The sequence below is a fragment of the Oryx dammah genome, unplaced genomic scaffold (genome assembly GCF_014754425.2).
Source record: "Oryx dammah isolate SB20612 unplaced genomic scaffold, SCBI_Odam_1.1 HiC_scaffold_21, whole genome shotgun sequence".
NCBI classification, from domain to species: Eukaryota; Metazoa; Chordata; class Mammalia; order Artiodactyla; family Bovidae; genus Oryx; species Oryx dammah.
The window spans coordinates 18,878,233-18,905,937 of record NW_024070205.1 but is presented as its reverse complement, the minus strand read 5'-3'; the positions used below and the strand labels follow the sequence as shown (position 1 = coordinate 18,905,937).

Sequence of the window (27,705 nt, the reverse complement as noted above, 5' to 3'; positions counted from 1 at the left end):
CCTATCCAAGGCGTCTGGCCATGCAGGCACCTGGCTCTCCCCTTAGCTGGACAAGAAGAGGGGACTCGCGTCCACCACGTGTGCCCCCTCGCGCTGCTAGAAAGCGGAAACAGATGACCTTGACCTCCAAGGAGACAGCCCCTCGGAGAGGGCGCCTCCTCCGGAAAAGTTGTCCAGACAAAGGGCATTCCTCGGCTTCCACCCCGACAACCGCCAGCCGGCGGCCGAGCCTCCCCCCGCCACCCCGCGCCCCGGGTGTAGGGTTACACGCCTCGCCGCGAAGCTCGGGGAAGAGCGCGGTGTTTCCGCAGCTTCGGCTCACGTGGAGCCGCGTCTCACCGCCGCGCTCTCCCCGAAGCCTGGGCTGCGAGCGCCTTCCCGGCGGACGGGGCGACGCGGGCCGGGAGGGGTGAGGTCCGACGGCCGGGAAGGCCGCCCCCGCCCCGTCCGAAGCCCCGAGCTCGCGGTCGGGCCGGCGGCCTAGACGTCTGGACGGCCCCGGGAGGGGCGGCCCTGCAGGGCGCTGGGGGCCGGGCCCCGGGCCCCGGGGAGCGCGCGGGGCGGCGGGGCGGGGTGGGAGCGAGGGCTGCTCCTCCAGCCCCTTCCGCCGCGCCTCCTTTCTGCTCTCCCGCTCCCTCTTCCCGTCCCGGCCGGGGGAGGCGCCGGGCTTGGCCTCTCACCCCCTCCGTGGCCGAGCCAGGAGCTAGCCGCCCATGCCGCTTCCTGCCCTCCCGCGCCCTCGCCGTCCGACCCCGCGTCCCCTCCCCGGACCTGGAGGGAGGCCGCGGCCCGCGGGGCGGCTGCCCGGTTCCGACCCTACCCGGACCCCGGGGCGGCCCGCAGAGCCCGGAGCCGAGCCGGGCGCGCCCCGAGAGCCGAGGCCTGCGGGCCGCATTCCCCGAGCCCCGGGCCGGAGCCCGCGCGCCCGGCTCCCCGCCGCGGGCCCGGGAGGGAGAGGGGGCGAGAGGAGGGCCTGGTCTCCCCGGGGATGGAGGGGATGGAGGCGGCGGCCAGACCTGCCGGCGGCAGCCTTCAGTGAGTACGGAGGAGGCGAGGCCCCGGGCGGGCCGGGGATGGCGGGACTGGGGGAGCGAGAAGGAAGGGTCGCGGGGGGAGCCCTGCCCGTCACGACCGTCTTCATTTCAGCGTCTCGGGGTTGGGGTTAGACGAGCACAGCGCTCGGTCCTAGACTTCAGCGGCCCCGAGGCGCACTAGTCGGTACCCACTGTTCCCCCCGAGGAAAGTCTCATCCATTTTAATAGGTCTCTAGAGAGGGGTGATCTCTGGAATGCTGTTCCAGACTTTACCTGAAAGCTCTTGTAATGTGACGGAAATTGCACCCATACCCTTCAAATCCCCTGCTTCCTGGATTGAACCTTAGAACAGAGGACTCAGTGGCTGGGCTGTGACGACAAAGTTGGCCAATTCTAGATGAACTGGTAGAGAGACTGATCTCGTCCTCCCGAAGACAGGCATTAAACGTCACAGGCTTAAAACTGACGTAACATACAGACCGTGTGTGTGTATTTTGCTTTATGGAATATGTGTATTCATGAAATGTATTAAAAACTGAGTTGTAATAAATGACTATAGAGGGGCTTGGCATTTAAGAGAATTCTGTAGTGAATCTTTAGTCAGTATTAGGTGAATAATTAACCCCTAGTTTGTAATTTATGTAAATGTGGATTTTTATGCATGCACTGGGACATTCCTAGATGTATGGTGTAGAAGGGGCATGTTCCCAGAGAACAGGATAAATATTAAGACACTGTAGCTTGTATGTGTGCACAGAACTGCTTCATGAGTAAAATCTCGAGCTCACTTTTATTCCCTGTGAAGACATTGGCATCAAGTGAGCTACCAAGGAGTGGGTCGTCTGGGCAGGTCACCTGTCTAGACCAATATTTCTATAAGACTAAGGGGAGTTGGGGTCCTGGTCACTGGGTGCTTTGGAAGAGCCCTGACCTTGGGAGGAGAAGCTTTGAGTTCCTAGCCAGGCCTCCGTCAGCTTTGGTGTCTCCTAATGGGTCTGGGCCTCCATCTCTCTGTCTGTAAAAATGAGGGTCATAATCCTATTCCGGCAGAATGGCATAAGAATTTGAGAGAGAGCGTTTGAAAGTACCTTCAGGCCTGCCTAGCACTGAGTAGACCCTGAAAGGCCTTGGTGCCTGATCCTGGCTGCCTTGTGGGCACAGCTCGGCTCACGCCTGTGGTTTGAGCACAGGGAGGGGGACACCTCCCACCAGCGGGTCAGATCCTGGGTAGTATCTTCCTGAAGCCCATCCTCTGCATTGGTTCCCTTTGGAAAGGGAAGAGCTTGTGGGCATGAGCAGAAACTGCCATCCTCCCCTGGGGCCTGACACCTGTCAGCCAGGGACTGGGAATCCAGCCCCCATTTTCCCTCTGGTCCACACTAGGCAGAAGATTAGCTGTTGCTTGACACTTCACTGTCCCCACCTGTAAAATGGGGATAGAAAAATAATACTACTCCAACTTGGAAGAAGAAACTCAGTCATGACTTATTTGCACCATCCAAACACTTGTGCTCCCCAAGGTGCTTTCACATTGTCTAGGGTACCCCCTGATCTGACCCCCAGTTGTCTTCCTCCAGACAGGGTTCTATCCAAACTATGGAAACCCAGGAGATCGTGGGAGCTGGCCAGGTAGTGGGTCTAAGGAGCTCTGTCTGTTTTCTCCTCCAGAGAACCCCAAATAGGGAGCAGAACAGCTAGCTCCATGGAGGTGACCTCAGCTGTGGAGAGAAGTGGCCCACAGCCGGAGAACAGACACCTCCCGAGACCCTGGCCCTGGCCTCGAGAAGATGGAACACCCAGCCCGAAGGCCGCCCAGCCTCCCGGGGCACGGGGGATACAGCTCCAGGCCCCCTCCGTGCTGGAGTCCAAGGTGAGGGCCTTGAAGGAGAGGATGACAGCGGGCAGACAGGGAGCAGGCCCCGGCCTCACTTCCCACCAGCGGCCGGCCCTCAAGAAACCCAAGGGCAGACGAGTCAAGGTGGGTGGGACCAAGCCTCCGTCAGAGGGGCCTTCCCCACCCGAGGCTGTGGTGGTCCATCACACGCAGAACCCGAACGACAGGCGGCTGGACTGCAGTGTCACTGAGGAGGAGCCCACCAGGTACGGGGACCCTGGGCCGCCCAGGTCTCCTGCCCCCGGACTCGAGTGCAGGAACAGGAGCCCATGGCCTTCAGAGGCTGTTTGGACACAGCCTGAGCACAACAGAGCTCTGCTGCCTGGGCCCAGCTCTCTGCAAGAGGGCCCCATCCACAAGGTCACTCCTGTCCAGCCGGGGGGCTCTCATCCTTGTAACAAAACCACCCACGTGCTCACCCTGCGGAAAGCAAGGTCACACCCCCAGCAGGATGGTCTCGGCACCCACGGAGACCTGGACAGCTTGTCTCCGACCTCCGAGGAGAACTTTGTCCCCAGGCCAGCCCTCCTGGGGGAGCTCTGGAAAACCGGGGACCTGGGGGCCCTGGGCACTGGGGACAACACCCTGTCCCTGTCTGACCGCGTGGAGAGGAACCGCCTTTTGCTGCAGGAGATGCTAAGTGTTGGGGGGCAGGGCCCCTCCAAGGTGGGAGTCCCAGGCTGGACTTCATGCTGGGATAGAGCTGTGCCAGGTAAGGCCCACTCTCTGGGTCTGGGGGCTGGGGGCAGCGGGGGGAGTCCAGGAGAAGGAAAGGGAGATGGGGGTTACCTCGGAGGGGAGGGGTGGGAAAGTGGGAGAGCACAGCTCTCCAGATTCCTGGTTGTCCTCTTGGTCTGGGCTTTGACACAGATTCTACATCACCTCACAGCCGGCCTCATCTGCTAAAGGCTCCCCCAAGTCCCCCAGAACAGCAGTCCCCGACTTTTGGCACCAGGGGCTGGTTGCATGGAAGACAATTTTTCCACAGACTGGTGGGATGACGGGGATGGTTTCAGGATGATTCAAGGATGACGTTTATTGAGCACTTTATTTCTATTATTAGCATATCAGCTCCACCCCTGATCATCAGGCATTAGATCCCAGAGGTTGGAGACCCCTGTCCCAGACCACAGGGAAGCCCCCACAGTTTGTTCCCTGTGGTTCTTTCAACAGTAGCTTTTTGATGATGACACGTCCTCAGCCCGCGGTGGACTTCATTGTCCTTGGGTAGGAGCCCCTCCCCACAGAGAGACCCAGCCTCCAGGCCAGAGGGCTGAGCTCAGGTGGTCGCACCGCTGCAAGTGTTCAGGCCTTAGCCACGGCTCTTTCCCTTCCTTCCTCCCACACCCAACACTTGAGAAGACCCCCGTGGGCCCTCAGCTCACGACAGTGCCCACCAGCACTCACTGTGACAGGCTGAGCCTCCACCTGGGGGGGTCGGAATTATCGGGGGGGAGTAAATGGCTGCTGGAGAAAACTTTCTTCTCCGAGCTTGTGCTCATTAAGCGGCAGCTGAGAGCCCAGTGCCTGGCTCTGCCCTAATCTCTGCTTCCGCTCTGGGTCCTAGAGCGAACAGCCGGGGACGTGGACTGGGACTCTGGCGTCTCCCTTCAGGACTCAGACCAGAGCAGGTAAGCGCTCAGGGCACACATCTCCTCTGGCATGTCTCTCCTGGCAGTTGTCCCTGTCCCTTCATTTCCTCCGTGGCAGGAGAGTAGAAGTGGAGAGGGGAGGGGACAAGCAGCTGCAGCCCCAGGCAGGTCTTGTCACGGAGGCCGCCTAGGAGGCACCCCTCACCCCTGATGCCCAGGCGGGGCCCTGCTCCTGGTGCAAAACTGCGGGGTACAGAGCCCGGTGCGGGGAGCGCTGCAAACCACCTGCTCATTTCCCTGCCCCGGCCTCTGTCGCTTTATCCTTCACGTGGGCCAAGTAATCACTTGTGTCATGTACTTTTCGGACTGTTGTGGGACTGAACACAAGATCAGTTCAGTTCAGCCGCTCAATCGTGTCCAGCTCTCTGGGACCCCATGGACTGCAGCACTCCAGGCCTCCCTGTCCATCACCAACTCCCAGAGTTCACTCAATGGATGTGAAAATCCTTGGGGAAAGCACGCGAATGCAGGGCTTTTACTCTGACAGTTCCTTTCCCAGTCAAGGGGTGTGCTGGCTGGTGTAGAGGTCTTCATCTCCCGCAACCTCCCGGACTTTGCTCCAGCCCCTCCATCGATGTCTGAGAAAAGCTGGGCACCTGGGGTGGGGGTGGGTGGCCGTGGGGCTGTGTCATGACCAGGTAGGCGAGAGGAGTATCTTCTGGGAGGGCAGGGGGGCCGTCTGTGGATCCATCGGTGGCGGCCCAGGGCTTGGCCTCCTCCTCCGTCTTCACTGCACGCCTGGCCCGTGAAGCTGAGCGAGGTCTCAGGACTTGGGAACAGCCGCATCTCCCCTTTCTGTGCAGTGACGTCACCCTCCTGAGGGTCTCGTGGTTTCCGCTGAGGGCAGAGGGCAGCAATGTTACTTCTGCAGATTCCCTGCCTGCTAAATTCCACTTGGCTTGACCTCCCCTCCAGAATATGTGGACCCCCAGTTCTGTTTTCACACAGTGAGGGCTGCCCAGGTTCAGGAGATTCAATCTCTGCTCGGCCACTGGCCTTCTCACTGACTTGGGCTGAGAGCCTGGTGGAGAGAGGGCTGCCTGGCTCCTTCATCCCTCATTATTTACGATTTGGAATCGTAGCTGCCCCCCCTTCTTCCAGGGGTCTCTTCCCGCCTCCCTGGCCACCATGTTCAGCCTCCCCTCACATCCACACCTAGCCCAGCCACAGTGTGGAGGTGTGTGGCTGGCGTCCTCAGCGACACCCTGTCCCCTGCCCTGTCCCTTTGTCCTTCCTGGGGAGCCATAAAGGAGACCACCTGCCTGGGCAGACACAGCTTGTGCCTAGAGGAGCTGGGGCCTCCTCTTCTGCAGCCACATGTCTCTCCGCTCCCCCCTGCTCCCACTCTGTCTTCCCTGGGTGGGAGGAAGGCTCAACTGCAAGGTGTCCACGGGGGGTTGTCCAGAGGTCACTATTGAAAGAAGCCGAAGCTCCTGACTTGCATGTTGGATACTAGGTAATTAAAATACCATCTTAAAGGACAAGAACCTCAACCATGGGGGGTCGGGAGGGGCTTTCTCCCAGTCCTGCAAGGAGATGGCGTTTGTGTAGAATGCTCAGGGTAGGAATTTCTGAACTATTGTTTCACTTACCAGACCGTTTGCAGTGGGTTAGGGTCTGCAGTTTACAGTGGCTCAGCGGTAAAGAATCTGCCTGCAATGCAGGAGATGTGGGTTCGATCCCTGGGTTGGGAAGATCCCCTGGAGAAGGAAATGGCAACCCATTCCAGTATTCTTGCCTGGAGAATCCCATGGACAGAGAGGAGCCTGGTGAGCTACAGTCCAGGGGGTCACAAAGTGTCAGACACAACTTAGCGACTAAGCACACACACAAGGTATCTGTGTCCAGGTGTAGGCTGTGTAGGTGTGTGCCTATGTATATTGTAGGATGATCTCATATGTGTATATGTGTGGAATGAGGTGGGTGCCCAGCATATATCCAGGCACAGAGTTGGCCTGGGGAAAACTGTCCCCTGGCTTGTTTAGAAGGTCATTCACAGTGCCCCATGGACCTTTGTTGGTGATCTATACCCTGCTGAATAGACACCCAGGCTGAAGGGCCAGAAAGCACACCTACTTCATGGAGAGAGTTCATCCATGTCCAGAGGCCCCTTGGGACAGGGTTCCTCATTTGGCTCTATTCCTGAGTCTTCTGGGCAGATACTAAAATAGTCCCTACCCTGCAGGTTCCATCTCGCCCCTAAGCAGGACGGTTTTGTTGCTGCTCCTTCTCTATATCTGGGCTTCCTGAGAGACCTTTGAAATAAGGCACCCTTCTCTCAGCCCTGTACCCCTGGCCACATGGTCTGCATGGAGGGGCTGAGGACCCTGGACAGCGTAGACTCTGAGACCATGGCTGCTGCCATGATGGTCATCCTGAAAGCGCCGGGACATCACTCAGGACGTGTTCTGGCAGTGAGCCCCTTAAATCTTCTCAGCGTTTGAGGCATAAAAGGTCTGGTTTCACACTCAGTCAAGTTTAGCCTCAGTGCAGTTCAGTGTTACAACCAAATAATCACCAGGTTGACGATTGATCACTAATCTGGTCAGTAATGACCAGGTTAACCCAGCATGTATTTATGTCCTCAGTTGTTACTGTTCTGCATGGTGGTAAGACAGGAAGCCCCAAAATGATGGTGAAACAGCAGAGCCCAGGACAGCAGACCCTGTCTGACGGGCAGGGTTGGACCAGCTCATTGCAGGTGGTCAAAAGGAGTCAGCTGTGGAGGTGAGACCCCCGAGATGCCGAGGGAACACCAGAAATGTCCCAGGGCCAAATGGTTGTCCCTTCTACTGAGGGACAAAAGGAGACTCCACCCCAGAGGACAGGAACCACCTGGAGGTCCCTCCTCCCAGAAGACCATGCTGACACTCAGCTCCAGCCCTTGCGCTTTACTACATCCTGACAGTGTCGTAACAACAACGTATTGACTGTTCCCATTTCACTGACAGAGACCCTCTGGGCAGAGGCTAAGCGACTTGCCTGGTGATAAAGCTATTAAGTGTTAGAGTCAGGGTTCACAGTCAAAACTGCTTGGCACCAAGGGCCATTCTCTAACCATTATGCTGCACTGCTATAAGCTGCCCACAGGTCACGCCTTGGGTTAGGGATCTGGGGGCCCTTGGCCCCCTCCCCCAGCCTGGTATTCTCTAGAATAGACCAAGGTGGCAGGCTCCACGGGCTAAGCTTGTTTCTCTCCTAAGTCGCCGTTGACATGATTTGGGAAATGGGGTTTTGATTTGTGGAGAGAAGACAGTGGGAGGGGTAAGCACTTCAGGACGACAGAGGGCGAGATGGTTGGATGGCATCACTGACTCATTGGACATGAATTTGATCTAATTCTGGGAGTTGATGCAGGACAGAGAAGTCTGGCATGCTTCAGCCCATGGGGTCGGTCGCACAGAATCGGACACGACTGAGTGACTGAAAACACAACAAAAGCACTTCAGGGAAACCCAGCGGGGGTCAGTACTGTCAGCCGTGACCTCGCTCACAGCCGCGTGTGAGCACTGGACTCGTCAGAGATGGGAGGAGGAGGGGATCGAAGGGCGCTCTGCGCGGGGGCGCCGCCCTCATCCCTTCTTAGAAGCCTGTGGTGTGCCGTCCCAGCTGTCTATAAAACCTCTGGGAGGGCACAGCAGGATTATACGTTGCCTTAGGGCCCCGGATGAACCCTGCTTGTGCAAAAAGTATGTAAAACCAGAGGAGCAGCTGCAATCAGTGCGATCCTCACCCCAGGCCCTGCACCGGAAGGGAGTCGACTCTACAAAAAAGCACTCAGCCTTGGGCTGCTGCAGGCACCAGGGAGGCCCCCTGAGGCCCGGGGCCTGCCTTGGCAAGTTTGTTGGGAAGGCAATGCTGTGGGACCCAGGCTTGCTCTGCTTCAAATCAGGGCCTTCCGTGTGTGTCATCTTTGGGGGGCAGAGGGGCAGATCCTGAAGTGTGTCTGCAGGGGCTTTAACCCCTGCTCCACTGTGGGGTCAATGGAGGGGAGAGGGTCTCTGGGGTTGTTTCATTTGTGCTGTGATCATGATGGAAGCACAGAGGACTTCCTGGGTTGTTGATTTCCCCCATCCCTGTGGCGGAGTTGTGCCTATTTCTAGATACAGAAATGGAGGCTCAGAGGAGGGAGCCCAGTCTCAGTGTGTATACCTCATCACGAGAAAAGAAGGGACAGACGTTGTTGGGTTCCGATTTTTGGGCCTCCATGGAGACGGCTAACAGTCAAAACTCCCTGCCCCGAAGCTGTCTGCAGGCTCCAGTTTACAGGAGGGGCAGACAGAGAACCCTCAAGAATTTCAGAGGCCTGGGCTGTGGCTCAAGTGGTCAGGCCCACAACTGTGAGAAAACCTTGGGCTTTTAAAACTTAATTTATTACCTAGCATTACACCGTGTGTAATTTCAGAAGGAATTCCCACTTTGCCCTCACTGCCCACTCTGCCTACACCAACTTTGGCTGTTGCTGGTGGATCTTCCCTCTCAAGCTCCTTGAGGGGCAAGGGCCATGCTGTTCTCTCTGGGACCCGGGACCTGCCAAGTGTCAGCACGGTACAGGCACTCAGAATATGTTTTCCAGAAGCACGCGTGTATGAGTGTAACTGAGGGCTTACCTGGGGGTGGACACCCCTGTGGGCTTGATCGGATCTGATTGGAGCCAGTAGAGGACATTCCAGACGGGTAAGACCTGCAGACACGCTTGGGAGAGGTATGTGGTGGATTGCATGGAAGATACTACCAGGGCACAGGGTGGGAGTGTGGGCTGAGGCCCTTTTGGAGAGCCTGGGAATTTAGATTTTAGGTAAGGTAGGAGGAACTGGAGAGACATTTTCTGTCTCTCTCCTCTTGACAAGATTGGGAGTGGCAAGGGGTTTCCTCTAGTTTTTCTTTGTGTCTGTGTATCAGAGCCAGTGGGCGCCCCTGGTGGCTCAGATGGTAAAGAACCTGCCTGCAATGTGGGAGACCCAGGCTCAATTCCTGGAGCAGAAGTTTGCCTGGAGAAGGGAATGGCTACCCTTCAGAGGAGTCCATGGAGGTCAGAAAAAGTCAGACACGACTGAGCGACTAACACACACACACACACACACACACACGCACGCATGCACGCACATGTACACACACACACACACACACACACCCGTGAGTCGGTGGGCAGGATAGGGAATGGCCAGGTGTACGCAGGATGAGCAGGGGCTCAGCTAGTCTTCGTTACACCGTTTCCTAGGTGTGTTCTCAGGTATACCTGCAGCCCTGTGAATCCTGGGGGTCTCACACTCACCTCCAGGATTCTTCATGACCCCCTGAGTCTAGGGAACCAGAAAGTCCAGAACCTGGCTGGCGAGCCAGAATGACCTGCAGACCCCCTTACCAGGCTACCGGGTACGAGGCCATGGTGCAGGGCAGCGTCCCAGCACTGCCAGAAAACGGGGTCCTCCTACCAGGGAGGGTGTGGGGTGGCAGGAGGGAGTCCTGGGCGCGAGCGTGAGAGAAGCAGCTCCTGCTCCTCCCAGGAGTCGCAGGGCTGCAGGCATACCTGAGGGCACCCCCGGGTTCAAGGTGTAACGAAGACTAGCGGAGCCCCTACCTGTGCTGCACACTGCCCCCTGCCATTCCCTGTCCTCCCCCGACTCAGATATATAGACACGAAGGAGAACTCGAGGAAACCCCTTGCCACTCTCAAACCTGGAAAGACTAAAACTAAAAAGAAGAAAATTACATTTAGCCACTCACCAGTGTTCCAACTACAAACACTCCTGAAGCATTTCGGTTCTGAGTCCCCGTGGAGAAGGATGCTATCCCTTCAAGCCCTCCCGCACAGCGAGTGTCGCCGGCACTTTCCTCCATGTCATCGTCACACTCATACACCCCACACGTGAACATCTCATTGTGGTCCCAATCTTTATGAATAGAGGGGCTCAGGAAAGTTAATTTGCTCAAGATCATTCATCAGTGAGGAGCTGGGCTGAAATTCAAGAGGAAACCTTCCTCCATGGCCTTCAGAGTGGAATAGGCCACTGTCCCCCTACCCGCGGGTGTCTTGGTCACCTGCCTCCATGCATGCAGTGCTGACCAAGGAGACAGCCCACAGGAGTTTGTTCTCCTTTTCTTTCTTCAAGAAGGCAAGGACAGAACAACTTTGCTCTCCCAGTAAGGAGTCGACAACCTAGGGAAGCTCTGCACGCCCCCACACAATGTCTTTTCAAAGGTGTTCAATGAGGTGTATCCCACAGCAGCCATCCGTTTTTATTTATTTGTTTTATTTTATTGAAGTATAGTTGATTTACGGTGTTGTGATGCTTTCTTGTGTACAGCAGAGTGCTTGCTATACATATACGCATATTCTTTTTCATTTTCTCTTTCATTATAGTTTATCATAGGATATTGAATGCAGTTCCCTTTGCTATGCAGTAGGACCTTGTTGTTGATCCTTTCTATATACAGTTGTTTGCATCTACTAATCCCAAACTCCCTCCCTCCCTCCCCCACCCCACCTCCTCTTTCACAACCACATGTCTTTCTGTGCGTCTGTAACTCTGTTTCTGTTTTGTAGATAGGCTCATTTGTATCATATGTTAGACTTCACACGTTAAGTTATATCATAAGGTATTTGTTTTTTTCTTTCTGACCTAACCTCAGTGTGATAATCTCTGGGTCCATCCATGTTGCTGCAAATGGCATGATTTCACTCCCTTTTATGGCCGAGTAGTATTCCACTGTATATATGCACTCCATCTTCTCTTTCTATTCCTCTGTCAATGGACGTTTAGTTTGCTTCCATGTCTTGGCTATTGTAAATAGTGTTGCAATGAACATAGGGGTGCACGTTATCTTTTCAAATTATAGTTTTCTCTGGATATGTGCCATTCTTAAGGATGCCGCTCCTTCTATTTTGAGAGAAGTGCCCATTTATTTTCTGGGTAGCAGCTTCCCTCTGCTACCAAGTAGCCTCCTCCAGCTCCCTGTTCGATGGAAATTGCCTTTTCTGTTGAGCCCTTTGCGGGGCTCCAAAGATCTAGAACAAAACCCACCAAGCCCTCTCTAGCTTCAAAATAGTTTCTTACTTCTGAACATGCCTTTGTGTGACATCCCCAAGATGACAGGGGCTCTCTTTGGCAGGTGATTTTAGTTCACGTTCAGGGATTCCATCTTAAGCTCAGCAAGGGGGTGAGAGGAATTTCACAAAATAATGGTGCAAATAAGAAAAGCAGTGATGATAATAAATGCTGATATTGATTGAATCTCATCAAGTGCCTCGCTCGGTGCTCAGCTCTTCTGAGGGGATCGGTCTCACTTAACAACTGAGCCCTTTTTTAGGAGAAGAGGAAGCCGAACCTTAACCCCTAAGTAACCTACCAGGGTGACTCAGCTAGTAAGTGGCAGCCCAGGATGAGAAGCCGGGCAGCCTGTCCCAGTGGACATGAATTTGGGCAGACTCTAGGAGATAGTGCGGGACAGGGAAGCCTGGTGTGCTGTGGTCCATGGGGTTTTAAAGAGTTAGACAGAACTTGGTGATTGACCACCAAGAAACACACTGTCCCGGGAACACATTTCTAACCTTCACTCTAGGGTTTGTTCTGTCCATGTCCTGCAGCCCTGGGAAGAAGGCATCTATAACAGTGAGCCCAGAGGCCCCTGCCCACGTGGAACACGTGGTCCAGAATAGGTTCCGAGTCCACTGCTGCCCTCACGCAGGGTGCTGCGCACAGTGACAGTAGGGACGCTCTATTCGTGGCCATCTGAAAGCTCTCTACTGTGCAAAAATGGCACAGTTGCTGGTCAGAAAGGTGAATATGTGTTCTGGTCACAATAGATGTTCCTTCTTGCTGCATCCTGGACTCTGGGAAATGTCAGATCCCTTTCCATCCCAAATTGTTTCCCTAATTCGTGTTCTTGGGATGAAAGGGTTAAAGCCAGACTGGCTGGAGCTTATTATTTTAATCCAGGATTATGATGGCTGCAGAAGGAGGCTGCTCTGTCTCCCTGACCTCCCTGACTGGGAGGAAATGGTGGTTGTCCTGACTGGAGATCTTGAGCTGGCTATGCCTGGCTGGGAGGGGAGCTGCAGGCAGGGCTCAGCTGGTCTCTCTACCAGGAAGCAGGGCTTAGATGGAGAGACCAGAGTGGGAGGGGCTTTCCCGCTGCTCTTTGTCCTGGGGGGCAGCTTAGGACACTGTGGTTGGAAGGAGCAAGATACTCATGTGGATCTCCCGTTGTCCCCCACAGTTAGCTCTTTTAGGTGTTGCTGCTTCTTGAGGGCCAAGCATCCGTGGGGTGAGCCCCCTAGGAGAGGACCTCAAGGTTCCCCACCTGGCTTTGTGGTACTGCAGAATTCCTGGCCAAAGATGTAGGTTCATGGGGTAGCAACGTGGATTCTCTCTCGGTACAACTCCAACTGTTTACAGATGGGGAAACTGAGGCCCAGAGGAAGCACTCAGCCTCTTTAACCCTGTGCCCCACCCTCTGAGCTCACGAGCCCTGGGTGGCGAGCTCTCACGGCAGTGACAAGACAACAGGTGTCTGTGCTCAGGTGGAAAGTCTTTGCCGAGCCACACAGGGACCGCCCCAGCCCTGCCAGGCAATCTGCAGAGGGACCGTGGGAGCGGGGACCTTGGGCTGTAGTCATGATGAGAAGCAGTTGGCTCCAGGGCTGTGGTCACGTGAGAGTGGAGGGTCTCCCTCAGATAGCGGAGTCTGAACCTGTCTGCCCAGCGGGGTCGGTGGCCTCGGGTGGACCAGGATGATGCAGCGAAGCTGGGAATGGTGTGGGCGCGAGAATAGGACAGGTTCATGGGGCTGCACCTGCTTGCCCCCTGCCCTGGGGAGAAAGACCCTCTTCCAGCCACAGGGCTGTCAGGGCCTGCCCACTCCAGAGCGCACCATGACCAAGAGCCGGCTGCCCTCCTGACTTTGGCTGCGGTCTGTGAAGGTGGCTGCCTCTCTCCTCCCTGCTCAGTTTGTTCCTGCATGGATGCCTCCAGGCGCCTCCAAAAAACCCTGCTTTTCTAATCAGTGGAGAAACCAGCTTTGTCTGCCAGAAACCAAAGCAGGGCAGCTGATGAAAAGGAAAGAAAAAACAAAAATAACAGCTCCAAGTAGAGGGAGCAGAAAGAAAAAACAGCAAAGCTGGAAAATGGCTTCGAAACCTGGGGGGAGGCTGTTCCTGACAGCATCTGGCCAGCTGCCTGGAGCCCTCCTGCCTGCCCACCAGGTCTTATGACAAATGCCCTCCGACAGCCGGGCGGCCACAGCTGTCACCGGAAGGCTCTGAGCGCGCGGGCTGGCAGCCAGAGGCCCGTGGCTGCAGAGGCGTCTCTCCGGGCTGGTAACCTCATTATCTCTGCTGGCGGAGCCGGAGCCCCAGGGAGCACAGCTGCTCTCAGCGGTGCGTTGGAGGCCCTGCCTACTCGGGAAGCTGTGCAGAGGGCCGCCTCGCCTCACAGGGCAGTGGGCCTTGAGAGCTCACTCTTCATTCTCTCCTGGAAGCCCTCCTGGTTCCAGAACTGTGCCTGGGCCCTGCCAGGGTCTCTAGGCACAGATGGTGCCTTTATTCTGGCAGTTCTTAGTTTTTATCTTGGCCCAAAGCAGGATTAGGTGCAAATAATGGGAAAATAAAAAGAAAGAAAGAAACAAAAATCATAGACTGCCCAGTGCTCGTCCAAGGTTGTCCCAAGGAGGCCTCAGGATTGGGCCATTTTCCACTCACATCTCTATCATCTGTCACCTAGGAAACGACTTGGTACCGTCCCCCCGTCAAGACGAGGCCCCTTTCTCCAGGTGACATATGGGCTGGGGAAGGCCCAGGATTTGGCAGGCTGCAGACTGGGATGCAGGCCGGCCTGAGCCTCTAGCCGCCCAAGTCCTCCTTCTGTGGACCCTCCCTGGTGGGGACAGCCCAGTGTATGTGACAGTGAGGAAGGACAAGGGCAGCTGCGGGGGGTGCAGACATCACATCAGAGAGTGAGTCTGGCTTCAGCTGCACGCCGGCTCAGCTGGCTCTGGGACCTGGGGCGGGGAGAAGCTGGAGGATGCGGCAAGGATGCTGGAGGCAGTGGAGCTGGCTGTCGTCTGCTCCGCTTCACTTGAGGTTCGACCTTGAGTGACACGCCACATGTTCCTCTCTGCTCAGGAACACCCCCATCTGTCAGGCAGAGAGCTCACCTGCCCCCAGGCCCGCCTGGCTGCGGAGAGGGCCCTCCGGTCAGCGGGAGGCTGTGGGGCGGCTGTTATCCCTGCGACCTGCCGCTGTGTCACCGGGAGATGGCTTTGCACAAAGGCTGCTGTCATTTTCGGCAGCTCTGAACTGGCCGGGGAGGCAGTACAACTGGGAAGTGGTGAAGGCTGCTGGAAGAAGACCCTCGTTATGATGAGGAGTGAGCCATCTGCTGACTTGGTGTGGGCCCAGCTTAGTTCCTCTCGGCCCTGACCTGATGTCTGTTGGGTTAGGACTGGAAATGAGGCCAGAAATCACCGGGACTTATAAAAATGTCATTCTCTCAGAGGAGCAGAGCGGTGATGGGCAGGGCCCCGATGCCTTGTGTCTGCAGTGAGAGCTCAGGACGATGTGCTGTGAGCTTGAGTGGGTGTGTGTGGGCGCCGAGAGACGGAGGAGAGAGGGAGGTGATGCGTGTAGAGACCATCTGGTTGGGCACAGGCCCAGCCCAGCAGCCCGGGGCCCTTTCCTTCCCCTCCTCCCAGATAACTCCTGCTGTCTGAACAATGGAGTAATCTGGAGACTCCCCTACCCTTTTCTAGATCCTCCTGGGGTCTCTGCCTCCGGTCTCTGAGCAGCTGTCCAGGGTGGGCCAGTCCCTTCCAGAGTCGCCAGGCCCCCAGCCCCAGGCCCCAAGCTGGTGCCCTTCCGTGTGGGAGCTGGCCAAGGAAGGCTTCCATGCAGGGCTGTTTCTGGCACAGCCACGCTCGACACTGTTAAAGCCCTCCTAATCCATGTTATTTTCTTCTAATCCCTCCCCCCACCCGCTCTGGCCCGCATGCCCCCCTGCAGGACCTTCGGTCCCAAGCCGGAGCCCGTGCTGAGCCCCAGGCATGAAGAAACCAAGCATCTGCTGCAGAGAGCCCGCATGAAGGCCAGGACCCGGCCTGTCCGTGCCAGCCACGACATCGTGCCCACCCTTGCCCTGTGCAGCCGGTGAGTGGGGCCCGGGCCAGGCTGGCCGGTATGGGCTACGGCAGAAGGGATGGGATCCAGCCAAAATGCCACTGCTCACTCTTCCCCCCTGGTCCGCGTGGGAGCTTTTCCCGTGTCAGGCATCACTTTCATTCTTTTATTCAGTTAGTACATCTTCGCTGAGAGCCTACTGTTGGCATATTAGGGAACATAACCCGAGTCTTCCTGGGGGAACGGAGGTGTCACGGTCTCCAGGGAGAAAAACCAGAGGAAAGGGAGGCTTAGAGGAGGTGGCTTCTAAGTTGGAGCTTGAAGGAGACATAGATATTTACTGGGTAGCTGAGGGAGGCAGGGGTGAGCATCCCTGGGCAGAAACCGAGCGGAAGCAGTATTCTCAGGAGTTGGGCCAGAATGCCCAGTGGAGGCCAGTCATGGAGGCCTCCAGGACTGCTGGACAATTTGGAAGCCTCCTGTAATAGCTAGGAGCCACCAAAGGATTTCAAGCAGCTGGGTAGCACCATCACCTTTGCACTCCAGTAAAGCTGCTCTGGCTGCAGAGACGGTTGGATCTGGGGGACTAGGGGGACAGTGTGCAGTGATGGGAGGAGAGGGTGGAAATGCAAGGTTGCCCAGAGCTAGAGCAACAGGCTTAATGAGGCAGCAGAGAAGTGGTTAAGACTGGAAGCAGACCGCCTACTTCTGGCTCTGCCACTTCCTAGCTGTGTGCTCTTGGGGAAGCCACTGTGCCTTGGTTTGCTCCTCTGCACAATGGGAATTATACCACAGCCTGTCTTTCAGGGTTATTGTGAGGGTTCTATGAGTTCATAGAAAGTGTTTAGAACAGACCCTGGCATGTAGTGAGTACCCTACAAGTGTTACCTCTGACTGAATCATGGAATCAACTGGATGAGGGGAGCCTGAGAAATGGGGCATCCAGGATGGAGCCCAGGGATCTGACTTGGTGTCTGGAGGCTCAGTGAACCCTCAGTGCAGGATTAAGCTTGGGAGGGACTGTCCACGGAACACCCACTGGAGATGCTTATCAGGCAGTTGGATACAGGAGCTGAGGAGGAGGACAGAGGTCAGACTGCAGATGTAGGCATCATCCTGATCTCACAGTGCTGGGGCCATGAGGGAGGGTGAGCTCGTCAGGGATGGAGAGATGAGAAAAGAACAAGTTCAAGGACGTTCAGCACTCCACACAGTTAGCCACCCCTTGTGTGACATCCCATCGCCATCTCTGTGCCTGTTGCGTGTACGGCGCGCCCCAAGGAATCACTTACAGGTGGAGCTGGCGGGTGCACCTGACCTGCAGCGAGGCTGCCAGCTCAGGTCCAAATGCCCCAGGCCCCAGCAGGACCATCTGCTGCTGACCAGGCCTGTGGCTTCTTTGGCACAGTGAATACTAGAGGGAGCGAGGATTCTCAGTGGAACTGGACTCCATGCTCTTTGACGGGGATGCTGAGCCAGCTTATTAAAGGCTGAGGACCTTCTGGACACCTTTGAGACTGACTTCAGCAAGAGCAGAGGGCTGCGGCTCGCCTCTGGGTCATTGTCACGGTGACCTCTAGGAGAGGGGCTCAGGAGACCCTAAATCCTGGTGAGAGGCTTGCAGCCGGCTCCCCTTTTATCTCTGCATTTTGTGCCTTGTTTCTTCTGGCTGGAGGACCCTAATCAGGAATGGGAGTGCCTCCTTTGAAGCATCCTGACTATTCTCTGCATGTTTATGCAGCCCAGAGCCTTAGACTTCCATGGAGCCCTCCTGTTCCACTTTCTTTAGGTCCTGAGGTTGAGTTGGGTAGCTGCAAAACAGGCAAGATTCTTGAGAGTCCCTTGGACTGCAAGGAGATCAAACCAGCCAATCCTAAAGGAAATCAACCCTGAATATTCATTGGAAGGACTGATGCTGAAGCTAAAGCTCCAATAATTTGGCTGTCTGATGCGAACAGCAGATTCATTAGAAAAGACCCTGATGCTGGGAAAGATTGAAGGCAGGAGGAGAAGGGGGCAACAGAGGATGAGATGGTCGGATGGCATCACTGACTCAATGAACATAAGTTTGAGCAAACTCTGGGAGATGGTGAAGGACAGGGAGGCCTGCTGCATTCCATGGGGTCACAAAGAATCAGACATGACTGAGCGAGTGAACGATAACAACAAAAATCTGCAAAGCAGACCTGATGATGTAAATGTACCTTGGGACACTTCCTCTTCCCCAAATCTCATCAACAGCTCATGACAACGCCAGCCACTAACCTTAAAGTAGGTTCCCTCTCACTACGCTCTTCTCCGGCAGTAGAAATGCAATTGAAATGCAAGGTGACCCACTTTAGCAGCTGCTGTGTCCAGAAAAGAATTACTTTGACTTGGCAGCACTGGTGAATCCTCAGAGGGTATAGCAGAAAAATCAACGCCAGATGGCTTGCTGCAGATGCTTCTAAAGGTTACGCTTGTCAGATCACCCTGGAGAGCCATGCTGAGCTAACGTGGCGATGCCACACAGGCCCAGGGCCTCATTAGATGCAGGAGCCCCTCCTCCACCCCACCCCCCACCCCCAAGCCCAGAGACATCACTCGTTCCAAAGAGCAGCCTGATGAAAGCTGACGGGAGAGTGGGACAGACAGGCACAGCAGCCCCCAGAAGGTCTTCTTTATCTCAGGTCTAGCTAGAGGTGGCTGGGGCCATCCTGAACAGACAGGCTTTTTGCAGGAGGTAAAGAGGGGGCCAGCCGCAGCCGCATTTTCTGGAAGCGAATCAGTGTAGTAATGGAGAGCTCTTGGAAGTGCAAGCTCTTGCTACTGGGGAGACAGGCGCACCTGGGTTGGTGTTCCTGATCCCAGGAGGGCAGAACACGCCCACCAGAGGCAGGGCCTGGGAGGGGACACGTAATTGCTGGCGTCCTGTGTCAGGGCCCGGGTAGGGCAGCCTGGAGCTTGTGTGCTAGGACAGCACTCTGGTAGGAAGGGGCCTCCCACAGAGGCCGTTTGGCACCTGTGTCTGAGCAGACAGCATCCTCTCAGAGAGGGATGGTTGTGGAGGCGTCAGCAGTGCCTGATGTTGACAAGGTTGCTGTTTGCTTGCTGCTGGAGCGCCTTATTCGCTCTGCGCTTGTCTCCAAGATCTTTGCCATACCTTTATGCCCTGGTCCCAGCACTGCTGGTGGGGACCTCGGGGATGCAGTAACTGAGTTGAAGGTATGTGATTGGGGCTTTCCAGGTGGTGCTAGTGGTAAAGGACCTGCCTGCCAATGCAGGAGACACAAGAGACGTGAGTTTGCTCCTTGGGTCGGGAAGATTCCCTGGTGAAGGAAACGGCACCCCACTCTAGTATTCTGGCCTGGAAAATTCCACGGACAGAGGAGCCTGGGGGGCTACAGTCCTCGGGGTCACAAAGAGTCGGACACGACTGAGCGATCACGCGGCAGCATACCTCATGGGATTAAGGTGTCCTGCGTCTCTCCATTTCTTCTTCTTAATGAAGGCGGTATTTGAGAATTTTATCTTGTTTGTTTTGGGCATGCTGCTATATAGCATGTGGGATTTTAGTTCCCTGATCAGAATCGGAACATACGCCCCCACCCCTGAATTGGAAGCACAATCTTTATCACTGGACCACCAGGGAAGCCCCTCCATTTCTTTTAGAACAAAAATATTATTTCTACCTTTGGCATGAATTCCAGGATGACTGAGTTCACCAGCTTGACTGTAAAGTTTAAGGTCGTTGATGTGGCTGAGAGGACCTGGAGTTCCTTATTAGATTAGGAATATACCACCTCTAAAACTGTGTTTTTCCTCTTAGAAAGTATAGCCCATATGCTGTCAGCAGAGCAGGGCCTTGCCCCCGGGGCCCAGTGTGGGGTGTTGTGTCTAAGCTGGCGTACTGGGTGTCCAACGGGCCTCTCCTGCATTGGGTAGGCCTGGCAAACCAGGGCACCCTGCCTGTGCAGCAGGGGCAGAGCTTCTGCTCAGCGGGGCTGCTCTTGTTTCTAGAGGGTGAGATGGTGCTGTTTCTCTGGCTAGAGCCTTCCTTTCTAGGGAGGAATGCTCTGGACACCTGACCCAGGACCCCCACACTGTCAGTGAGCCCACCAGAGGGATTGTCTCACAGCCCCTTCTCAGGTCCTGACAGGCTCAAGAGCTGCAGTTGCAGATGGGATCTTGGGCGCCAAGGGCTGCAGCACCTCACACTTCAAGAGAATGGTCTCCAGGAGGGGGGTCAGAGAGACTTCCCGGCCATGCTGAGATGAGCAAAGAGAGACACTGCACCTCCTCACCAGGGGTGATTCTACCCAGGAGCTTTACATCTCAGCCACACAGCCCTTTCCAAAGGCAGGCCCACAGTATGACTTTGGGGGGCCCTAGGCACTCTGGCCTTCGTGACTGCTTCCTCCATACCACGTGTGTGCGTGTTCAGTCCTGTGTGGTGCTTTACAACCCCGTGGACTGAAGCCCACTAGGCTCCTCTGTCCATGGGATTTCCCAGGCAAGAGTACCGGAGTGGATTGCCATTTCTTTTTCGAGGGGATCTTCCCTACCCAGGGATCAAACCCATGTCTCTTGGATCTCCTGCACTGGCAGGCAGATTCTTTACCACTCAGCCACCTGGGAAGCCCTTTCCCCATAAACAAAGTTAAAATTTAAATTTTATGACCATGCTGGCTAAAAGGTAAATATATTAATATTATATCTGAGAATGTTTTCTTTGACTTAAAAGTGTATTTATGTATTCTCTTTTGACTTTAAAAGAAACTAAAACATTTTCATGGGCCCCAGGAGAACTGTGGCTCCCAGGTACCATGGCTATTGTGCCTGATGGATAAGATGGCCCTTTCTGCCTATGGGTTCCAGGAAACAGGATGAATGACTGCATCAGGATCTGCTCAGATCTCAAAGCAGGCAGATCCACTTGCTTAGCAGGAGTTCCTTCTTTTTTTTAAATCCTCCTGGAGCAGCGCCAATTGGGGAAAATCCTGGAGTCGGGGTTGGCGGCAGGTGGGCAGGCTGCCCCTGCCCACTGCATCCAGGGCAGTGTAAACACCTAGGGAACACCTAGCGTCAGGCTTCAGGGAGGCCCCCAGCACTCGCGCCGTGGCACTTTGCAGCTTCCTTGGTTTAAGAAGTACTCACCCACTCCTTGGAGAAGGAAATGGCAACCCACTCCAGTGTTCTTGCCTGGAGAATCCCAGGGGCAGGGGAGCCTGGTGGGCTGCCATCTCTGGGGTCGCACAGAGTCGGACACGACTGAAGCGACTTAGCAGCAGCAGCAGCAGCAGCACCCACTCCTTGGTGTGAATTGGGGGCTAAGGTACAGTGCAGTATGACACAGCAGCACCTCAGCTGTAGCTTTATTGTGCCAGCTCAGCATTCATGGCTGGGTGAGCCCCAGCCCCTCTGTTGGTGTGACCAGAGGCCCCAGGTCCAAGATTTGAGGTTGTAGTGAGCTGACATGGCACAAGTGAGGGAATAAGCTCTCAGCTGTAGCTGTTTCCCATGGAGTTTTGCAGGGAATCAGTCTTGGACAATTTAACTCTGACATCTCAGGCAACCCCGGGACCCCCAATGGTAGCGTCTATGTGCCATACTCCACGCCATCTGTGATCCAGACCATTCTAACCCATCAGGGTCTTGAGATTAGTCAGTGGCCTGGCTGTCGAGGCACCCAGGAAGGGGATGAATTGGAATGGTCAGGGATACCCTCGGGGCCCAGGTGAGCACATGTTCACCGAGTCAGGCAGGCAAGGCCATTTATGCGTCTAGAACGCACAGCCTGGAAGGATGCACTGTCCCGGCCAGTCAATGCCATGTATAGTTAAGGAAGTCAACCAGTTCAGTGGCCACTCTCCCCACTGGTTGGCATGTTTTAACAGTAATTGTTAAGCATGGATGGTTTCTTCCTGCCATTGTCTGACCTCCTTTAAAAATTTTTTTTTGGAGTATAATTGCTTTATAATGTTGTGTTAACAAAGTGGATCAGCTATAGGTATACTATATCTCCTGCCACCATGCCCCCATCCCACCCTTCTAGGTCATCACAGAGCACCAAGTTGAACCCCCTATACAGCAGCTTCCCACTAGCTACTTGACCTGTGCTGTGTCCACACTGAACTCCTTTCCTTTCAATTGCATACCATACCTGCCTTTCTGTTGGGTAGCTGTAAATTTGGTGAAGAAGGAACTCATGTGAAGGCAGCCTTTTTGAGAGCACTGACATCAAAAAGCATCAAAGCATCCAATCACTCACATACATTTCATTTATAAGTTGTTGCAGTATCAAGACAAGCTTGAACGAGTTGTGCTAGGAGGAGGGTATAGTTAGGGAAGCCTCTGTAAGTGCCTTTGAGGACTAAAAGCAGTAACAACACATAAACTATGCCAGCATAGATAACTGCATGGGTACTGTTCTCGGTGATTCGAAAGTAGTTCAGTTCAGTTCAGTTACTCAGTCGTGTCCGACTCTTTACGACCCCATGGACTACACCTCGCCAGGCTTCTCTGTCCATCACCAACTCCCGGAGCTTGCTCAAATTCATGTCCATAAAGTCAGTGATGCCATCCAACCATCTCATCCTCTGCCGTCCCCTTCTCCTCCTGCCTTCAATCTTTCCCAGCAACAGGGTCTTTTCCACTGAGTCAGTTCTTCGCATCAGGTGGCCAAAGTATTGGAGTTTCAGCATCAGTTCTTCCAATGAATATTCAGGACTGATTTCCTTTAGGATTGATTGGTTTGATCTCCTTGCAGTCCAAGGGACTCTCAAGAGTCTTCTCCAATACCATAGGTCAAAAGCTTCAGTTCTTTGGCGCTCAGCTTTCTTTATGGTCCAACTCTCACATCCATACGTGACTGCTGGAAAAGCCGTAGCTTTGACTATACTTTTTTTTTTTTTGGACTGTACTTTTGTCTGTAAAGTAATGTCTCTGCTTTTTAATATGCTGTCTAGGTTGGTCACAGGAACAGGTCAGTTCAGTTCAGTGACTCAGTCATGTCCGACTCTTTGGGAACCCATGGACTGTAGCACTCCAGGCCTCCCTGTCCATCACCAACTCCCGGAGTTTACTCAAGCTCATTTCCATTGAGTCGGTGATGCCATCCAACCATCTCATCCTCTGTCGTCCCCGTCTTCTCCCGCCCTCAATCTTTCCCAGCATCAGGGTCTTTTCAAATGAGACAGTTCTTGGCATCAAGTGGCCTAAGTATTAGAATTTCAGATTCAGCATTGGTCCTTCCAGTGAATATTCAGGACTGATTTCCTTTAGGATGGATTGGTTGGATCTCTTTGTAGTCCAAGGGACTCTCAGGAGTCTTCTCCAACACCACAGTTCAAACCATCAATTCTTCAGTGCTCAGCTTTCTTTAGAGTCCAACTTTCACATCCATACAAGACTACTGGAAAAACCATAGCTTTGACTAGAGACAGCCTTTGTTGGGAAAGTAATGTCTCTGTGTTTTAATATGCTGTCTAGGTTTGTTATAGCTTTTGTTCCAAAGAGCAAGCATCTTTTAATTTCATGGCTGCAGTCACCATCTGCAGTGATTTTGGAGCCCAAGAAAATAAAGTCTCTCAATGTTTTCATTGTTTCCCCATCTATTTGCCATGAAGTGATGGGACCAGATGCCATGATCTTAGTTTTTTGGATGTTGAGTTTTAAGCCAACTTTGTCACTCTCCTCTTTCACTTTCATCAAGAGGCTCTTTAGTTCCTCTTTGCTTTCTGTCATAAGGGTGGTGTCATCTGCATATCTGAGGTGATTGATATTTCTCCCTGCAGTCTTGTTTCCAGCTTATGCTTCATCCAGTCTGGCATTTTGCATGATGTACTCTGCATATAAGTTAAATAAGCAGGGTGACAATATACAGCCTTGACGTACTCCTTTCCCAATTTGGAACCAGTCCGTTGTTTCATGTCTGGTTCTAACTGTTGCTTCTTGATCTGCATACAGGTTTCACAGGAGGCAGGTAAGGTGGTCTGGTATTCCCATCTCTTTAAGAATTTTCCAGTTTGTTGTGATCCACACAGTCAAAGGCTTTAGCGTAGTCAGTGAAACAGAAGTTAGTTGTTTTTCTGGAGGTCTTTTGCTTTTTTTGGTGATCCAACAGATGTTGATAATTTGATCTTTGGTTCCTTTGCCTTTTCTAAATTCCGCTTGAACATCTGGAATTTCTCAGTTCACATACTGTTGAAGCCTAGCTTGGAGAATTTTGAGCATTACTTTGCTGGCATATGAGATGACATAGCAGGAAAGAAGTAACAGGTCTCTAAAATCCAAGCCCCTGTCTCCAGTCAGAACTTGACCATGAGCATGGTCAAGTATTCATGGCTCCTTCTGAGAGAGAAGAACTCCCTGCAGCTTGCCTTTCCCAGCTGGTCAGGTGCCGGTCAGTCCAGAAGCTGGTCTTGTGTGCCCTCTCCTTTGTGGAAACAAGTAGGGGTCACTTGGTCGTGCTAGTCCCTTCGAACCCTGACATCTCCTGAGTCTTTGATGACAAATGGGTGGCATGGGTAGCCACAGGAGGAGACAGCATCAACCTGTATCAGTCAGGGTTCTCCAGAGAATGAACCAACATAATGTGTGCTTATATAGAGAGAAAATTTTATTTTAAAAAATTGGCTCATGGTACCTTGGAAACTTGGTAAGTCCAAAGTCTGCAGAGTAGGTTGGCTGGCTTGAGACCCAGGCAAGAGTTGCTACTCAAATCCAAAGGCAGTCAGCTGGCAGAAGTCCTTCTTGCTCAGGGAAGAGCAGTCTTTGTTCTATTCAGAACTTCAACTGATTGGATGAGGTCCACCATACCATGATCAACTTTATTTGAAGTCCACCAGTTTAAATTGGCTTCCCGGGTAGCTCAGCTGGTAAAGAATCCGCCTATAATGCAGGAGACTTTGGTTCAATTCCTGGGTCAGGAAGATCCCTACGTGAAGGGATAGGCTGCCCACTCCAGTATTCTTGGGCTTCCCTTGTGGTTCAGACGGTAAAGAATCCACCTGCAATGCAGGAGACCTGAGTTTGATCCCTAGGTTGGGAAGATCCCCTGGAGAAGGAAACGCTAAACCACTCCAGTATTCATGCCTGGAGAATTCCATGGACAGAGGAGCCTGGCGGTTGCAGTCCATGGGGTCACAAAGAGTTGGCCACAACTGATGACTAAGCACAGCACAGTTTAAATGTTAATCTTATCCAAAAAAACCTTCACAAAAACATCAAGAACCTGGGCACCATGGCCCAGCCAAGCTGACACACAAAATTAAACATTACACATGGCATCTATACACAGGTATGACTTAATGACTGGTAATCAAAGGCAGATAGGTTAAGAAGAAAGATTCTAGGAAACAGTGGCAGGAGGGTTGCATGAGATAAATGGGGTGAGAAGCCTGGAGGCCTTGCAAGTGGGCCATAGCTGGAAAGGAAGGCAGAGAGGAATGTGGAAGGCCTGTATCTTTACCCCAAAGACTGTGAACTTGATCCTGTGCCCCTTTGAGAGATGATGCGATGAGGCTGAGATCCAGGAGGACCAATGAGTAGGAGGCCACTGCAGGGGTCCAGAGTGAGTGATAAAAGCAGGAAAGGATGTGAGTCCCAGGTGCTTATCAGTAGATTGGTGGCAAGGTGCTGCTGGGAAAGGCAGGGAGAAGTATGGTCCTTACTTAGGTGGCCTCTGATAGACAAGGGCCTGTAGGGTCTATTTACATAGGAATCTGAAACTCGGGTCACCTGGCTCCAGGGGGCCTGGTGTGAGATTTGTGCAGGTGTTTTCTTGAGCTGAGCAGGACTTGACCACCAGCCACAGTGTCTCTCAGAGCAAAGGCTGACAACAGAATATGAGGACTCTTCTAGCATAGTAATTGTTGTCACAGTGTTTTGGGACAGAGTGTGTGAGAGGGGCTGGGGAGGGGCAGATACAGGAGGCAGTGTTGGAACAGACTAGATGGCGAGACCAAGGAGAAACACTAGTGTTACTCTGTCTAAATTTTGTCCCAGCAAGATGCTTAGGAACCCTGAGTGAACACTTCTGAGAGGAAGAATGCTTAGAAACTATGACTGCAGGTCCCACACGGTCTCCATGGAAACTTATGCTCTTCCCATTAAACCTTTATAACAAATGCAGTACTGCCACAGTTCCTCACAGTTCACCAGATGCCGATGATGGCCAGACTCACTTCTAAACACACACCAGGACTTCGGTATTATCCTTTCCTACAGTCCTGCGTTTAACAGCGTTTCATCTTAACTCAGACGGAGACAGGCAACAGAGGCAAAGCCAAAAGTAGAGAAGGTCATATTCATTTTGTTTAGCACTGTGTTCTGGATGGGGATGGGCCTGTAAGCTTCTCTGCTTTGCTGCTGGACTCCTGAGGAACCTGATTTGGGCAACTTTGGGTTGTAGTTTTCCCTGAGCGCTGTGCAGGACCGTGCCCCAGGGTGGACGGGTAGGGCTGGTGCGCCCAGGGAGGAGGCTTGTACCTTCCTCTCCTTCTGCTCATGACCTCTCTCCTCCTGCCTGCCCATCAGAGATGGGAGGAAAAGCCCAGCCCTGAACCCGAGGATGACCATCGCCTGCCGAGACAACCTCCAGAATGGGAACACGAGCGACTCCTCCAGCGGGGAGTCCAGCAGCGGGCAGTGGCCTAAGCGGGGCGCCTCCCCTTCCCACGTCCGCTTTGAGGATGAGTCCGCCCGGGACGCTGAGTCCCGCTACCTGGAGCGGCTGCAGCAACGTCAGCGGCAGGTGCTCAGCTCGGCGGACCATGGTCCCCTGCGCTCCAAGCCCGACCTCGCCGACTACATCCGGGGGGGCTGCCGGCGCCGGGACGCGGGCGCGGGCGCTCTGCACCCGTTGCTGGGTGGGCTGCAGCCCGGGGGCCTCTCAGCGCCGCCGCCCGCTCTGGGCAGCGGGAGGAGGTGCCGAGCCTGCGGCCACTGCATCGCCCCCGACCCAAGGGTCCTCCGGGAGCGCGAACCCGCCTGCGGGAGGGAGGGGGCGTCGGCGCAGCCCCTCAGCTCTCAGGGTCTGAGCGCCCAGCTCCGGCTCCTCTCCGCAGCTGAGCCCCGGCTCCACACCGAGTGGATCCGGGAAACGCACATCGGGGACCAGGCGCTTCCCGAGGAGGCGGACTCGGCCCTGGACAGCACCGACACCTCCGACAGCTGCCGGACTGACAGTGAGGAGGCCGGGACCTCTCAGCCCAGCAGGGCCCGCCTGCGGGCCTCCAGGCCTCGGGGAGGCCACAGGTGGTTGAGCAAGGCTGAGATGGAGCCGCCCCGGAGCCCTCAGGCCTCGCACGACCTGCCTGGGCTGGAGCTCCTGGAGGTGTCAGATGAGGTGACAGAAGGCGCGGGCCAGACGACGGCAGGGGCTCTGCTCCCCAGAGAAGATGCTTTCTCTAAGCCTCCTGTCCAGGACTTAAAGAGGGCTTTCCCCGGGTCCCCGTGGCAGCCTGCACCAGGGCTGGAAAATCCCTGGGCTCACCCGTGGGATTTTCGGACAGCCTACTCCATCGCCTCTCCCATGAAGCTGGGGTCCTCGGGGCCAGGCAGACAAGGCCCGGTTATAGAAAGCCAGGAGTCTCTGGGAACTGACTGCCCACAACAGAGCTGCGCAGAGCCCTCTGCCCACCACCAGGCCCAACAGCTGTCTGCTTCCCTCTGCCCTGATGGCTGGGTGCCGACCCCTCCCTCTTCAAAGAAAACCGCCTCACCCGTGTCTCACAGGAAGGCAGCCCTGGCTGGGCTTCGCAGGCTGGGCCACCAGGGAGAGCCCATGGACAGCCCCTTGCCTGCTTCCAGAAGCGCAGTTCCCAGGACCGGTGAGCTCACCCCGCCACAGCCCCAGCCCCACAGCCCCCACAGCAGGCACCCCCTGCGGGCCCTGTCCACCAACAGCAGCAACAGCAGTGTGCCTCAGGGGCTGCAGGAGCCCTGGGGAGGAGCCATCCTCGTGGGGGAGACGAGTGCCCGAAGCCAGGAGCCCGCAGCACCGCTGGAGGACCACAGAGATGGTAAGGG

General features: G+C 54.7%; 1 protein-coding gene across 1 annotated transcript in view; it reads left to right on the top strand.

Annotated features, from left to right (window-relative positions):
* Positions 1-613: 613 nt before the first annotated feature.
* KIAA1614 (KIAA1614 ortholog) overlaps positions 614-27,705 on the top strand; it is a 43,189-nt gene continuing 16,097 nt past the window's right edge. The window contains exons 1-5 of the mRNA XM_040263860.1: positions 614-1,035; positions 2,703-3,640; positions 4,496-4,559; positions 15,580-15,723; positions 26,212-27,698. Of these exons, the coding sequence (XP_040119794.1) occupies positions 989-1,035; positions 2,703-3,640; positions 4,496-4,559; positions 15,580-15,723; positions 26,212-27,698 (2,680 nt within the window). The 5' untranslated portion in view covers positions 614-988. The remainder of the gene's footprint in view (positions 1,036-2,702; positions 3,641-4,495; positions 4,560-15,579; positions 15,724-26,211; positions 27,699-27,705) is intronic.